The 17,551-nt window shown below is 46.5% G+C and overlaps 1 protein-coding gene across 3 annotated transcripts in view; it reads right to left on the reverse strand.

Annotated features, from left to right (window-relative positions):
* LOC139460580 (uncharacterized) overlaps positions 1–17,551 on the reverse strand; it is a 38,175-nt gene that overhangs the window by 3,224 nt on the left and 17,400 nt on the right. The window contains exons 1-6 of one of the 3 annotated variants that reach the window (XM_071242051.1): positions 13,322–13,347; positions 10,127–10,196; positions 8,673–8,852; positions 7,187–7,313; positions 5,709–5,858; positions 266–348 (exon numbers count right to left, since the gene is read on the reverse strand). In XM_071242051.1, coding sequence (XP_071098152.1) covers positions 266–348; positions 5,709–5,858; positions 7,187–7,313; positions 8,673–8,852; positions 10,127–10,133 — 547 coding nt within the window. In that variant the 5' untranslated portion in view covers positions 10,134–10,196; positions 13,322–13,347. Of the gene's footprint in view, positions 1–265; positions 349–5,708; positions 5,859–7,186; positions 7,314–8,672; positions 8,853–10,126; positions 10,197–11,563; positions 11,652–13,321; positions 13,348–17,551 lie in introns of those variants that run through there. The other 2 variants (XM_071242050.1, XM_071242049.1) reach the window with 2 other exon arrangements.

Here is a 17,551-nt window from a genome sequence, read left to right on the forward strand (position 1 = left end):
TGTGGTAAATATTTCGACACCATTGATGACTGGTTGTTTGTTATACATTGTTGCAGATTTCAATAGCTGCCAGAATATATAGATTGTCGCCGCTGAGTGAACCTGTAGCAGGGTGCGAGAAGGCTCACCATTGTCTGCTGGTTCACGTCGGAATATTTATTTAGCTAAATTACATCGAAACTCACTTAAACACGTTAAGCGCAATCGAATTTGATAATAGGCACCATGTCGCCATGAAGGATACACTCTGGATTCCTGACGTTACCTCGATCTACTAACTCCTCAAGGTCATCAGCAAATGCAAATGTCTTCCTGCTGCGGTCGTTTGTCCAGACTTTATAAAGTCTCCTGAAATACAATTATATTCGGTTACTGCGCGAACGTTAGAAACATGTATTTCAATTGACTCCTTAGGATAGGTATCTGCTGTCGGAGGCACCACAGTGGTACACCCCGACGGCTCGATCCAACCATCAGAATCCTGAAGCCAGAGTCCAAAATAGTGTTGTCCTTTGCTTCATCACAAACACAGGCAACCTGGCGGTCACACAACACAGGGAGCCTGACAGTCACAACACAGGGAGCCTGACAGTCACAACACAGGAAGCCTGACAGTCACAACACAGGAAGCCTGACAGTCACAACAAAGGAAGCCTGACAGTCACACAACACAGGGAGCCTGACAGTCACAACACAGGGAGCCTGACAGTCACAACACAGGGAGCCTGACAGTCACAACACAGGAAGCCTGACAGTCACAACACAGGAAGCCTGACAGTCACAACACAGGAAGCCTCACAGTCACACAACACAGGGAGCCTGACAGTCACAACACAGGGAGCCTGACAGTCACAACACAGGGAGCCTGACAGTCACAACAAAGGGAGCCTGACAGTCACAACACAGGAAGCCTGACAGTCACAACACAGGGAGCCTGACAGTCACAACACAGGGAGCCTGAGAGTCACAACACAGGGAGCCTGACAGTCACAACACAGGAAGTCTGACAGTCACAACACAGGGAGCCTGACAGTCACAACACAGGGAGCCTGACAGTCTCAACACAGGGAGCCTGACAGTCACAACACAGGGAGCCTGACAGTCACAACGCAGGGAAGCTGACTGTCACACAACACAGGGAGCCTGACAGTCACAATACAGGGAGTCTGACAGTCACACAACACAGGGAGGCTGACAGTCACACAACACAGGGAGCCTGACAGTCACAACACAGGGAGCCAGACAGTCTCAACACACACAGGGAGCCTCACAGTCACAACACAGGGAGCCCGACAGTCACACAACACAGGGAGGCTGACAGTCACACAACACAGGGAGGCTGACAGTCACACAACACAGGGAGCCAGACAGTCACGACACAGGAAGCCTGACTGTCTCAACACAGGGAGACTGACAGTCACAACAAAGGGAGCCTGACAGTCACAACACAGGAAGCCTGACAGTCACAACACAGGGAGCCTGACAGTCACAACACAGGGAGGCTGACAGTGTCACAACACAGGAAGTCTGACAGTCACAACACAGGGAGCCTCACAGTCTCAACACGGGGAGCCTGACAGTCACAACACAGGGAGCCTGACAGTCACAACGCAGGGAGCCCGACAGTCACACAACACAGGGAGGCTGACAGTCACACAACACAGGGAGGCTGACAGTTACACAACACAGGGAGCCTGACAGTCACAACACAGGGAGCCAGACAGTCACAATACAGGGAGCCCGACAGTCACACAACACAGGGAGGCTGACAGTCACACAACACAGGGAGGCTGACAGTTACACAACACAGGGAGCCTGACAGTCACAACACAGGGAGCCAGACAGTCTCAACACACACAGGGAGCCTGACAGTCACAACACAGGGAGCCCGACAGTCACACAACACAGGGAGGCTGACAGTCACACAACACAGGAAGGCTGACAGTCACAACACAGGGAGGCTGACAGTCACACAACACAGGGAGCCTGACAAGCACACAACACAGGGGACCTGACAGTCACACAACACAGGGGGCCTCACAGTCACAACACAAGGAGCCTGACAGTCACACAACACAGGTAGACTGACAGTCTCAACACAGGGAGCCTGACAGTCACACAACACAGGGAGCCTGGCAGTCACAACACAGGGAGCCTGACAGTCACAACACAGGGAGCCTGACAGTCACAACACAGGGAGCCTAACAGTGACACAACACAGGGAGCCAGACAGTCACAACACAGGGGACCTGACAGTCACAACACAGGGGGCCTGACAGTCACAACACAGGGAGCCTGACAGTGACACAACAAAGGGGACCTGACAGTCACACAACACAGGAAGCCTGACAGGCACACAACACAGGGGACCTGACAGTCACACAACACAGGGGGCCTCACAGTCACAACACAAGGAGCCTGACAGTCACACAACACAGGTAGACTGACAGTCTCAACACAGGGAGCCTGACAGTCACACAACACAGGGAGCCTGGCAGTCACAACACAGGGAGCCTGACAGTCACAACACAGGGAGCCTGACAGTCACAACACAGGGAGCTTGACAGTGACACAACACAGGGAGCCAGACAGTCACAACACAGGGGACCTGACAGTCACAACACAGGGAACCTGACAGTGACACAACACAGGGAGCCTGACAGTCACACAACACAGGGAGCCTGACAGTGACACAACACAGGGAGCCTGACAGTGACACAACAAAGGGGACCTGACAGTCACACAACACAGGAAGCCTGACAGGCACACAACACAGGGGACCTGACAGTCACAACACGGGGGTCCTGACAGTCACAACACAGGGAACCTGACAGTGACACAACACAGGGAGCCTGACAGTCACACAACACAGGGAGCCTGACAGTGACACAACACAGGGAGCCTGACAGTGACACAACAAAGGGGACCTGACAGTCACACAACACAGGAAGCCTGACAGGCACACAACACAGGGGACCTGACAGTCACAACATAGGGAGCCAGACAGTCACAACACAAGGAGCCTGACAGTCACACAACACAGGGGGCCTCACAGTCACACAACACAGGGGACCTGACAGTCACAACACAGGGAGCCTGACAGTCACACAACACAGGGAACCTCACAATCACACAACAAAGGGGGCCTGACAGTCACACAACACAGGAAGCCTGACAGGCACACAACACAGGGGACCTGACAGTCACAACATAGGGAGCCAGACAGTCACAACACAAGGAGCCTGACAGTCACACAACACAGGGGGGCCTCACAGTCACACAACACAGGGGACCTGACAGTCACAACACAGGGGGCCTCACAGTCACACAACACAGGGGACCTGACAGTCATATCAGGGAGCCAGACAGTGTCACAACACAGGGAGGCTGACAGTCACACAACACAGGGAGCCTGACAGTCACACAACACAGGGGGCCTCACAGTCACACAACACAGGGAGCCTGACAGTCACAACACAGGGGACCTGACAGTCACAACACATGGAGCCAGACAGTCACAACACAGGAAGCCTGACAGTCACAACACAGGGAGCCTGGCAGTCACAACACAGGGAACCTGACAGTGACACAACACAGGGAGCCTGACAGTGACACAACACAGGGAGCCAGACAGTCACAACACAGGGAGCCTGACAGTCACAACACAGGGAGCCTGACAGTCACACAACACAGGGAACCTCACAATCACACAACAAAGGGGGCCTGACAGTCACACAACACAGGAAGCCTGACAGGCACACAACACAGGGGACCTGACAGTCACAACATAGGGAGCCAGACAGTCACAACACAAGGAGCCTGACAGTCACACAACACAGGGGGCCTCACAGTGACACAACACAGGGGACCTGACAGTCACAACACAGGGGGCCTCACAGTCACACAACACAGGGGACCTGACAGTCACACAACACAGGGGGCCTCACAGTCACACAACACAGGGAGCCTGACAGTCACACAACACAGGGGGCCTCACAGTCACACAACACAGGGAGCCTGACAGTCACAACACAGGGGACCTGACAGTCACAACACAGGGAGCCTGACAGTCACAACACAGGGGACCTGACAGTCACACAACACAGGGAGCCTCACAGTCACACAACACAGGGGACCTGACAGTCAGAACACAGGGGGCCTCACAGTCACACAACAAAGGGGGCCTGACAGTCACAACACAGGGGGCCTCACAGTCACAACACAGGGAGGCTGACAGTCACAACACAGGGGACCTGACAGTCACAACACAGGGGGCCTCACAGTCACTCAACACAGGAAGCCTGACAGTCACACACGACAGGGAGGCTGACAGTCACACAACACAGGGAGGCTGACAGTCACACAACACAGGGAGCCGTACAGTCACACAACACAGGGAGCCTGACAGTCACACAACACAGGGGACCTGACAGTCACAACACAGGGAGCCTGACAGTCACAACACAGGGAGCCTTACAGTCACAACACAGAGAGCCTGACAGTCACAACACAGGGAGCCTGACAGTCACAACACAGGGAGCCTTACAGTCACAACACAGGAAGCCTGACAGTCACAACACAGGGAGCCTGACAGTCACAACACAGGGAGCCTGACAGTCACAACACAGGGAGGCTGACGGTCACAACATAGGGAGCCTTACAGTCACTCAACACAGGGGACCTCACAGTCACAACACAGGGAGCCTGACAGTCACAACACAGGGAGCCTTACAGTCACAGAGCATTGCTTGGGAAGAAGCAGGAGAGAAGACTGCAATTATTGACAATTTCTAAAAGTTGAGGTCTCACTAGTTACATCTCTACTTCAATCAATATTGATTTCAAACAATTTCCTCCAAACTGTCATTGTGCAATATCACAGCTATTTTCACGGCGACCTGTCAATAAGCGCATCTGGGAGACAAGCCCAAATGTTTGTCTGCATGTTATTTTATGTTTATCTCAGTCACTGGTAAACATCAGAGAAAGGCAATGTCGACAGGCGGAAGAAAGAAATATAAAGAATGAAAGAACTGCATGTTTGAAAATGTAACAAATACGTTTTCTTTTTCACAAGAAAGGTTCACAATATGAATCTTGTTCCTAAACAGTTTCCAAAATTGAAAATAATGCTATATTCAAAGTACAAATGTTGCTATATGTTGCTAAAGTCAGACAGGTGGTACATTGTAGCCACCCCTTTCTCATACAGTCAGACAGGTGACACATTGTAACCACCCCTTTCTCATACAGTCAGACAGGTGACACATTGTGACCATCCCCTCCTCACGCAGTCAGACAGGTGACACATTGTGACCATCCCCTCCTCACACAGTCAGACAGGTGACACATTGTGACCATCCCCTCCTCACGCAGTCAGCTCCTTCAACAAGAATGGTAACATACTGCTTAGACCGCCTAGACTACCCTAGCTGAAGATGTGTGATACTGCCTAGACCCTCAGAGTACCCTAGGGGAAGATGTGTGATACTGCCTCGACCCGCAGAGTACCCTAGGGGAAGATGTGTGATACTGGCTAGACCCCAAGAGTACCCCAGGGGAAGATGTGTGATACTGCCTAGACCCTCAGCTGGGCTGGACACCGATTCCTGCCTTATAAGGACACGCACCGTCCACGCACTGACCCTTAATGTGTTTACATCTTGTAAGTGTGTCCACAACGCTCGCTGCTGTATACCAGGGCCTACCTTTTACTGATGTCGCCGTTGCTGTTAGGCAAGCTGTTGAGGGAGTCGTTCATGTAGCCCATGGAGCTGCGTCGTGACTCCCGTCTCACCAGCTCGTCCAGTGGGTCTCGGATAGAGAGACGCTCCATTGTCTGCGCCAGACGTTCATGTCTGCGAACAGGAGGGTACAGTGACATCCAGCTCCCTTACCTCCTGCTGTCCACGTACTAGTGGGGCGGTTAAGGCTGGATTTTAGTCACAATTGTGCACTTTGGGTTAAAAGCACAAAACTTGGCACACTTATACATTGAACCATTCTAAACATTTCTGATATGGATCCACCTCAGCAACACCACCTGGTGGTAGAAAATCCAAGATGGCCGCCAAAATGGTTAAAATCTGTTTTGATGTCAATTTATATTCAATATATCATAATTATTTTGTCATTTTAGTCATTTATGTAAAATTGATTGTAACTATGTTGTATATAATTGAAATCTAATATGCAGCGCCCACTGGTGGCAAAGAAAATCCAAGATGGCTGCCAAAATGACTTAATCTTCAAAAATGTAAAATGTCCACAATATCAGTATCATTTGTTCATTGCAATCATTTCAATCAAATCGGCGGCCATCTTGGACTTTCATCACTACCAGGGGGTGCTGCATACTAGGTTTGAATTATATACGGGCTTGTTGTGATTACTCCTAAATACATCACAATGTCACAATGATAATTTGTATAAATTGGCCAGATAACTATGATATATTGAGTATAGTTTGATATCATTAGAGATTTTAGCCATGCTTGCGGCCATCTTGGATTTTCTACCACCAGGGGGCGCTGCAAACTATATTTGAATTATATACAGCTCTGCTGCAATTCATTCCGCATGCATTACTATGGATATATGTATAAAGGGATCAGATAAGTATGATATATTGAGTATATATTGATATCATTAGGGATTTCAGCCATGTTGGCGGCCATCTTGGATTTTCTACCACCAGGGGGCTCTGCTGAGGTGGATCCATATCCAAAAATGTTCGGAATGGTTCAATATATAGGAGTGCCAAGTTTGGTGCTTTTATCCCAATTTGCACAATTTTAGCCTTTACCGCCCTACTATATGTAGCAGCTGGCAGCCACGTTAGCATACAAACAATATCACCACCCAGAAGGCATATTTGTGCAACGAACTCGAGGAGGTAGATTAAAAATTATGCATCGGCGAAAAGCGCTGAGGCACCGATCGCCTCCTCACCCTTCCCGAATATCAAATGTTCTGCCCTTTACGAACGCTGATGTGTGCATGCATGCTCTGAAGTCGGTACATCGGTCGTGAATGTACCGAGTCACATATCACATAAATGAGCAGTACATAATCCAATATATATTTACTGGAGCAATGTTTAATTGATGTGTGCACGCATTCTACACATTTCTTACACTTTAAACTGTGCAGTTCCCGTGTTTATAAAACCGAGGGACGTGTTTACCTTTTCCTTTTCGTCCTTGATTTCCTCCTGGCCAGGATGAGCACGATCAGGACTAATACTACAATGAGTGTGAATATCACCGAGCACGTCACAGCCAGGATAATAATCTCCCTGTCGGAAAAGTCGCCTGTAAAACAAAGGTTACGGTTTAATGCATGCTTTGTGAGCAGTGTGTCTGCGGCCTCCGCTCACCACTGACAGCACAACATCCTACCAGGAATACAAGTTCCACATCCCGTGATTCGTTGACTGCCAGGAGTCAACCAATTTAAGCGCCGTCACTCACCCATCTCCCCCTCCTCCTGATATGTGACCTAAACACTATGTACGTGTCCACGTGTCATTATGTGTATGAGTAAAACCATGTACATGTCCACGTGTCATAATGTGTATCAGTAAAACCATGTTCATGTCCACGTGTCATTATGTGTATGAGTAAACCCATGTACGTGTCCACGTGTCATTATGTGTATGAGTAAAACATGCACATGTCTTCTTGTTATTACGTGTATGAGTAAAACCATGTACGTGTCCACCTGTCATTATGTTTATGAGTAAAACATGCACGTGTCTTCGTGTTATTACGTGTATGAGTAAAACCATGTACGTGTGCATGTGTCATTATGTGTATCAGTAAAACATGCACGTGTCTTCGTGTTATTACGTGTATGAGTAAAACCCTGTACATGTCCACGTGTCATTATGTGTATGAGTAAAACCATGTATGTGTCCACGTGTCATTATGTGAATGAGTAAAACCATGTATGTGTCCACGTGTCATTATGTGAATGAGTAAAACCATGTACATGTCCATGTGTCATTTTATGTGTCAGTAAAACCATGTACTTGTCCACGCTTCAATATGTGTATGAGTAAAACCATATATATGTCCATGTGTCATTATGTGTATGAGTAAAACCATGTATGTGTCCACGTGTCATCATGTGAATGAGTAAAACCATGTATGTGTCCACGTGTCATTATGTGAATGAGTAAAACCATGTACGTGTCTACAGGTCATTATGTGTATGGGTAAAACCATGTATGTGCCCATGTGTCATTATGAGTATGAGTAAAACCATGTATGTGCCCATGTGCCATTATGTGTATGAGTAAAACCATGTACGTGTCTACAGGTCATTATGAGTATGAGTAAAACCATGTACGTGTCCACGTGTCATTATGTGTATGAGTAAAACCATGTATGTGCCCATGTGTCATTATGTGTATGAGTAAAACCATGTATGTGCCTATGTGCCATTATGTGTATGTGTAAAACTATATATATGTCCACGTGTCGTTAAGTGTATGAATAAAACCATGTACGTGTCCACGTGTCATTATGTGTATGAGTAAAACTGTACGTGACCACGTATCGTTATGTGTATGACTAAAACCATGTATGTGTCCACGTGTCATTATGTGTATGAGTAAAACCATGTCAACGTTTCATCAATGTCATTAAAAGGATAAAAGACTGTCTTACGAATGCATATCGGTAGACCGGCACTCCATTCTGCTGTGGCGAGACAGGTCAGCTGACTCTCGCCAACCAATCGCTGACTTGAGTCCGAGCACGTGACTGTGACTGTGGTGTTGACTGTTGTGGACGTTGTGCTGAGGGCCAGGGAGGCGTTGGAAGCCTTGGTGGTAAGATCTGCACAGTCTGCACAACACATGAGACTTAGTAAATAATTCATATACCACAGACGTTGGGCGTCCATGACAGCATCTGACTGATACGCGCGTGCGACTGCTATTTACATTCCAAACATCACACAGTGGTGCATTTACAACATGGAGCAAAATGGATGCGAGCAAAGGAACCACAAAAATGTGGACAATAAGCTTCACTGTCAGTACATTTGAAATAGCGCGTATACAAATTCAACACACACCAGAATCGAAAGTTGAGATGTGTTTGTGTGCATTGTTTCCAACACGTATTTGATAGACAAGGATGGGAACCCATGACAGCATATCATTTTACTGTGTCTAACACTAGGTGTTCCCATATTCTCTCCCATCAGAAACCAGTGCTGGCCAACATGGGTGCACAATGTCGATGTAGACAAACGAGGAGATGGTGTCCAGGGTCTGGGATGGCATTCACTCCATCGCATCCCGCTCATGTAGGTCGCTGTGGCACCAATGATTTCAGTCACGGGTTTGTCTGATCCGCCCACGGTGTACTCGATTTACAGACCGATCGAACTGGCCTATTGCTGGCGGCGTCGTAAAATACCATTCACTCACATATATCTATGAACGCGAACAGGTGGAAACAAATGTTTCTTTTACGTATATTTAATTTACAGCAAGTAACCTGGTCATTTTAGGCTGGCATTGTAAGCATACCAATTAAAGAACAGTTCATTCTGCTACCGAATAGTGATCTCTATATGGCTTACAACCATATGGGATGCGTTCCGTGTTTTGTTTAGTATATGTCATATCTACGTTGAAATACCTATAAATCTCAGTAGGTTTATCTCCTAATCAATCCATAGTTCGATCCATATTTCACGTATATCAACATCCCCTGGTGAGGGGAGATTGTAGTCTGACAGGCGACGACAGCTGCGGGAACCTGGGCCTCGACCTGAGCGATGTAGTGTGTCATGGCGCTGTGGCGTCAGTGATCAGTCCTCACAGTGTCTGTGTCACAGTGGCTATACGTCCTCCACAGTAGCCCCACCGGCTGCCGATAGGTGTGCATTCAATTATCTCATCAATATCAGCTTCATGTCACCAATTCCAGGTGTCCCCCACCTCGTAGTCTGCCCCGACACATCATTGTCCCTCACTCACTGTCGACTGAGGCGAACCCTCGCAGTGGCCAACTCGATATATATGTTAAAGGCAATGTAAGTCATTGGTAAGACTAAGTTGAGTCAGCGAGGTTTAACTTTACCTGAATGCATTTGTCTGCTGTCATACCTGTCATGTTTAATACTGCAAGGAAGGGGTAGACGCCAAGCCCTCACTCGTCACCTCGTCACACCATCATCTGAAACAAGGGAGGACGGTGGGATGAAGCCAGACGATGATGGCGCCCAGTCACCGATGGACGTTTATCATCATGATTAGTAACAACGGTTAAAGAAAAATATATTTCATAACCTATAAGATGTTGTCATGCCCGTCCGTCTGAAAATTCATGTTTGGTCATGCCCCTACCCCAAACCTGTCGTGTCATACCCCTCTCTCTGAATCTGTCAAGTTTTGTGTAGGTACACTGTATACATAGTGTATACGTAGTGTGTAGTAAGTACACTGTATACTTAGTGTGTACTTAGTGTGTAAGTACACTGTATACTTAGTGTGTACTTAGTGTGTAGGTACACTGTATGCATAGTGTATACGTAGTGTGTAGGTACACTGTATACTTAGTATGTACTTAGTGTGTAGGTACACTGTATACTTAGTGTATACGTAGTGTGTAGTACACTGTATACTTAGTGTGTACTTAGTGTGTAGGTACACTGTATACTTAGTGTGTACTTAGTGTGTAGGTACACTGTATACTTAGTGTGTACTTAGTGTGTAGGTACACTGTATACTTAGTATGTACTTAGTGTTAGGGTACACTGTATACTTAGTGTGTACTTAGTGTGTAGGTACACTGTATACTTAGTGTGTACTTAGTGTGTAGGTACACTGTATACTTAGTGTGTACTTAGTGTGTAGGTACACTGTATACTTAGTGTTTACTTAGTGTGTAGGTACATTGTATACTTAGTGTGTACTTAGTGTGAAGGTACACTGTATACTTAGTGTGTACTTAGTGTGTAGTACACTGTATACTTAATGTGTACTTAGTTTGTAGTTACACTGTATACTTAGTGTGTACTTAGTGTGAGGGTACACTGTATACTTCGTGTGTTGGTACACTGTATACTTAGTGTGTTGGTACACTGTATACTTAGTGTGTTGGTACACTGTATACGTAGTGTGTTGTTACACTGTATACGTAGTGTGTTGGTACACTGTATACTTAGTGTGTTGGTACACTGTATACTTAGTGTGTTGGTACACTGTATACTTAGTGTGTTGGTACACTGTATACTTAGTGTGTTGGTACACTGTATACTTAGTGTGTTGGTACCCTGTATACTTAGTGTGTAGCTACATCGTATAATACGTGACAGTGTTGCGTAAATAATCGAATCTGGACTAGACAATCCAGTGACTGACATTATGAGCATCGATCAAGGCAATTAGCATACGATGACATGCATCAAACAAGTAACCGAGCCTGAGCACCCGATCCCGATAGTCGTCTTTTACGGCAAATATTGGATAGTGAAAGTCGGTACAGTGTATATTTAGTATGTACGTACACTAAATACGAATATTACATAAGCAAACACATACCAATAGGTGAAGGAGATTCGGTATAAGGGGGCCTACAGCCTGAGACTAGTGGGACACAGGTTGTGTAAACAATGCATTTCGTGGCTTCGTGTCAGTGCTACTTCCCAGTCGAGATAAGAAGTACAGCTATCTAGGGCACACGTCACTGATATCAGATCTGAGATCATCGAGACTTTACTTTCGCCAGTGTCATATATGGATAGTACTATAAATTGTTTCATCTGTTGGGTTTGCCGCCATTAATGTGAGTGTGCTGGTGCCCCACCCAAGTGGTCTGAGTGTGTACCCTGGGGCAATGTCAACACTCACCCCACCCACCCCACTTGACCACGTGGTCTTGAAGTAGTGTCACATTTCCCGCCTCTGACCGCTGATATATTAACCTTATGAACACTTTCCCTGAATCGTGTTTTACACGTTCTGTATTATTTCGAGTTAGGTGGTATCGACTCATCCTTGACCATATGAACACGAGTCTTGCTGGTTTCCAGCTGTATCGCTCAGGAGTAAAGAGCAGTTCACTCTCCCCACCCCAACTTGACGGGGACACGGACCTCACACGTCACGTGTCTCCATGCAGAGCTGGTGAGTGAGTGAGTGAGTGTATATTTACGCCATAGCAGCACTTTTGTATGCTATCCATGATCCATGACGTTGTAAAATGTCGTGTTCCTCATCGACCAAGATCGGCAAGTCGTGGTATATATCCACGATTCTCACGACAACGATTCTTGTTTCATCCAAGTGATCTTTTCCGTCAAGTTAAAATACCCCTGGTTCTATGGCTATCAGCTCTAGGACTCGACACACTCTCCCAGTCACTGGTGTGTCCGGTACTCGATCATTTACATGGCTGAGTGCGGCATTAAACAACAAACAAGCAACCCAAGTGATCTATGGCCTACTTCAGCCCATGGCGCCCCATGGGGAAATGCTGGTCACAGCTGCATTGAACTCCCAATACAATGCGACGTCTATTACGTAACAAACTCTTGAATACTTGAGACCCGAAAGTTTATATCAGTCAGATGTGTAGTTCCGATATATCCCTTGATGTCTGCAGGCCGGTGATGTGACACACATTCATGGGGATAATCGCATACACATCAGCAACTCGTGCGTCACCAAATAATGAACACATTGACAAGTCAGAGTGAGAAACCAGGGCAACTGATAGCAATCGTCCAACACTGAACAGCTGACTATTATCAAGGCAAGATAGATGATCAATTATTCTAAACACATCCCAGTCAAGTATAATGAGTCCATGCGTCATGTCGGTTGGTTGGTTTGTTGTTTAACGCCGCACTTAGCAATATTCCAGCTATATGACGGCGGTCTGTAAATAATCGTGTCTGGACCAGACAATCCAGGGATTGATATTATGAGCATCGATCCACGCAATTGGGATCAATGACATACATCAACCAAGTCAGCGAGTCTAACCATCCGATCCCGTTAGTCGCCTTTTACGGCAAGCATGGGTTGCTGAAGACCTATTCTACCCCGGATCTTCACGGGTCGCATGCGTCATGTATATGAATATACGTACGATGTATATTGAAAGTAAAAGAATGTAGTTCGAATAACAAAATACAGATAGGCTTCATCGGATTTCTGCAATGAGAAATATCGGAAAACAAGTCTTGATTATCCACCAAATATCAAGGCAGATGCGTGACGTAAGCACGTGGACTGCTACGCGTGTCGTTGCCGGCGTCAGCGACACCACTGAATGGTACACACACAAATACTTACCTCCCATCAGACGCGGGACATCATTAAGCTGCCTTGTGCTTTGATATTCCCCTCTCAAGTACACATGGCCAGATTGCTAGTCGATACGATCAACTGTCAGCTGCCCGCTACAGTACTCACCAAAGGCAAGTACCACGAGCTGCCGATATATTTGAGGGGAAAACTCATTTAACGTCACAGCTGTGATTTAAATTGGATTAAAATATATACTGGAAAAGGGCACCAGGCGTGCATATAATGCATTATTGCATATATGTAGTTTGATCTGTGTCTGTTGTCTGGTGCTAAAGGGAGGCAGAGGGCTGTATTTTCACTTGTCTGCCCTCGCGTCTCCTTGGTGTGGTAGAAATCCCAAGTGGTGCAGGCCACGCTGGTGAACGCCATTAGAATGTGTTCGCTGCTTCGAAACCAAGCATAATATTCGGGCAGGATCTGGGATTCGAACACACTATCAGCGGATCCTTTCACAACTAAGGGACGCAACGCTAAATATATCATTTATGATTGAACAAACACGGATCTTGCACGTGGCAACACCTGACTTGAGCACCACTACCGTTCCGTGTTTATATACATCACTGTTTATATACTTTAACTTATTTCCGTATATAGTTCGTATTTTCCTTTGAAGCTGCAGGTACAGTTAAAGACTACTGCCGCTGTACACCGAGGAGATTTGTAACGTGAATCCCATAATCATATGCCCCGCATTAAACATACACCCCGGTATTTAGAACAAAACCAGTTTGGACACACGCATGAAACATATGTAGTGGAGACTGATGCATACAGTGGGTAAATAGAGACGTTGTTGAATACAAAGCCTTCATATCATACCGTCACACAAACTACAACCCGGACAAAACTTTCCTTTCGCGAATACTGAGCACATGCTAAGTGCCTAATGTGTGTTGATGTATTATCGAACAATCTATCTAGATCGTGTCTGTGTGTTCCTGGCTGTAGCCATCTCCCTCGACTCACTCCCATCTCAGCTAGCCAGATCTCGGAACCCAATGGCTGTAAACCGTTACTTCAAAGTGGTCCGTGGATATACTTGTACCTATTTGAAGGCGTGATCGGTCAAGTAGCGGAACCCATTTCCTGGACGCTCGCCCGAGTAATGAGTCTATCACGAGGTTAATAGATGTACTGACGCTGGGGATGTGATGGGGCAGAGAGGAAGCTGGGCTGGATGACCACACTACCTGCATGATGAACACACACGGGATATAGCACGTTTCGCTTTTCTATGTTGTTGACACACATGCACACAACACACATGCACACACACTAACAAACAAAACTCACTTTGACTTAAACAGAAACAGAAACAGAAACGCCCAGAAATTGCAGACACACGTCAAGAAAAGAAAACAAGAACTTGGCCGGTAGTCTGTGCCGCACTCAGCAATATTCCATTTATATGACGGCGGTCTGTAAATAATCGAGTCTGGACCAGACAATCCAGCGATTGACATTATGAGGTTTGATCTTAGCAACTGGGATACGATGACATGCATCAGCCAAGTCAGCGATTCCGTTAGTCGCCTCTTACGGCAAGACATATTCTAACCCCGAATCTTCACGGGGCACGGACCAAAGCGAGAGACATGTTTCCACCCTTACGGCAACTTGCAAGGTGCCACAATGGTGTAGGTTTTCCATACTGATTCCTGTTTGAGCAAGGTGTAGCGAACCTGCTTTATTTTGTCGACTGGTCCCGCGCCTACTTATCTGAGCGTGGACCACATTGAAACCTTTGATACGTTCCCATCGCCCTCTCACTAGTAGATTACCCGAACCAGTTTGAGACTTGTTCAGTTGTGAAGGCACTTAGTAAACGAAAACGAGCAGCCGAGAGATCAGGAACAACTGTAGATGTTATGCCATCATTACAATTAAAAGGGACATTAAAATAAAACAAAACATGGCGGCTCATTCTTGTACAACAAAATGTCAAATGACGGGAGACATTTTTGCGCGAGACTGTATATTGAACGCGCCCAGATGTTGAGCGACTGTAACAGATGCTTGTACACGCCCCCGTGTCTACTGTGGCTTTACATTAGAACACCATGTCCACATGGCACACAGGGCTGCAAGGTTCGCTCACACAACATGAATATCAATGCAATTAACAATGCATACAATTATACTTAGTTGACCGGACGTTCGACTGTATCACACCCCGACATAAGAATCCACACTTCACACACACCGTTTGTCATCTTCTTTGGTTGTTTTCAGAGAAACACTTTTAGAGAAACGACCATACAAGAGACATGTCTGGCCATTAATTTTTTTTTTATAGTTATATGCTAGTTCTGCTGTCCTCGGAAAACAAGCGTGAAGTCACAATGTACGAGGGCTGACTGATAAGTTATGAGTCTAACACGGAAGGAACTGAAAGTAGTGACATGTTTAGGACAATACATGCATGGGCAAATTGCTTTGCTGTGACAAGTCAGTAAGCCACTTCCAGAAATCAGGTGGTCAAGTACTTGCAGAAAAGAAGCCTTGAAGACGTCCCCGGTCCTGGAAGGCCTGTGGAATCATCAACACTAGAGTATCCAATATGGTGATGACCGATCGGTGTCTGAGCGTCACGTTGCTATTTCCCAGAAGACTGTACATCCCCACATCACAGAAACAATGAAGAAAGTAAGAGTTCCTTCAGCACCAAAGCTTCTGATATCTGATCATAAACGCACCAGGCACACCATGTCTAACTGGCCAAGAAAAGTCATGCAACGATTTACGACTATGGATGAAACCTGGATTCACCATTTTTTAAACAAACCCCCCAAAACGTGGAAGGATTTGACATCACCACCTATATCAGCTGGGAAAGTTATGGCCTCTGTGTTTGAGATGCCGAGGTGTCATGGTGGACTACCTTTCAAAAGACAAGACACGCAAGGGAACATATGAAACACTTTTGAGGCAAGTGGAGAATGAACCAAATAGACGAGTGAAACTAAGAAGAGGTGTGCCCTCCATGAGGACAAACGTCAATGCACAAATCAGATACACTTTGAACTCATTCAGCTCCCATCTGTTCCCAAACATGAGGAACGCTGTAACCGCAACCCGGCTCTATCGATGACGTCATAGCAGCTATTGGGAACCTTTTGGACAGCCAAGAGAAGATCTTCTTCGAAATGGGATGATATCCCTCCAACATTGTTTGCAAGAGTATCGATGAGGAAGGGGATTTAATTAAAGATAAATAATTTTAATCTTTCCATCAAGTCGTTCTATGTGAGTCTCAGAGCTTCTCAATAATCCATCGTGGCACCAACGTCAGAGCTCAATGTACAGCTTCGGTGAAGACGTGTGTGATTTTTGACGAGGAATTCAGCAACACTACAACTACCATTAATGTATGAAATCGAGCGTTGACCAGTGGTTTATACGAGTTTTCAACGATGGAGGGGGCACATGTGGCCTAGTCGTCTAAGGCGCCGCGATTCGCTGTGCAGAGTTGCGTCCCTTAGGCACGCCAGAAACCTATGATTGTGGGTTCGAATCCCGGTTCGCCCCGATTATGTTTCTAGGTTTGTCAGCACCATGCCCGTGCTCGCTGGTTTCACCGAAGTGGTAAACGTCTGAGACCTGCATCACTTCGGGCTTTCCTCCCACATTAAGCTGACACGCAGCGATATAACTGTAATACTGTTAAAAGCGGAGTTAAACCCAACTCACCCACTCACTCACTCATTCAACGATTGACATCGCCTGGCACACGCTTACATCCGATAATTCAAGACAAGCTCGGCGTGAGGGGGTGTGGTGGGAGGGGGGTGCGAAGGAGGCTTGCAGTTGGGACTTTGATTGATGACTTATATTTTTACTGTGAATTGGTTGATGCCGTGTCGTTGACGGTGTGTATCGATTTCCTCGCCACCGACGTCTGGTATACCTTCTCCAAGTACATCTTCCATGCACTGAAGATTTAGATGACCCCTCATAACGAGTCCTGTCGTGAACCTACCACACACACGCACACCAGACCCAAGACGCAAATCCTTAAAAAACGTGAAATTGAGTTCCAGTTACATTTCAAGTGAGGTTGATCTTCAAAAACACGTCAACTATCTTTACAAAGTGCATTATCCCACCAAACAGGTGCTGAGGGATATTAGCAATCGATATGTGGTATTCGTCGCTGAAAGAGAAAGAAAATCTCATTTCCACTGAGGGCGAGAAGGCAGCTGTCTGGCAGCG

The sequence above is a fragment of the Haliotis cracherodii genome, unplaced genomic scaffold (assembly GCF_022045235.1).
Source record: "Haliotis cracherodii isolate W230 unplaced genomic scaffold, xgHalCrac1.p SCAF_14, whole genome shotgun sequence".
Lineage (NCBI taxonomy): Eukaryota > Metazoa > Mollusca > Gastropoda > Lepetellida > Haliotidae > Haliotis > Haliotis cracherodii.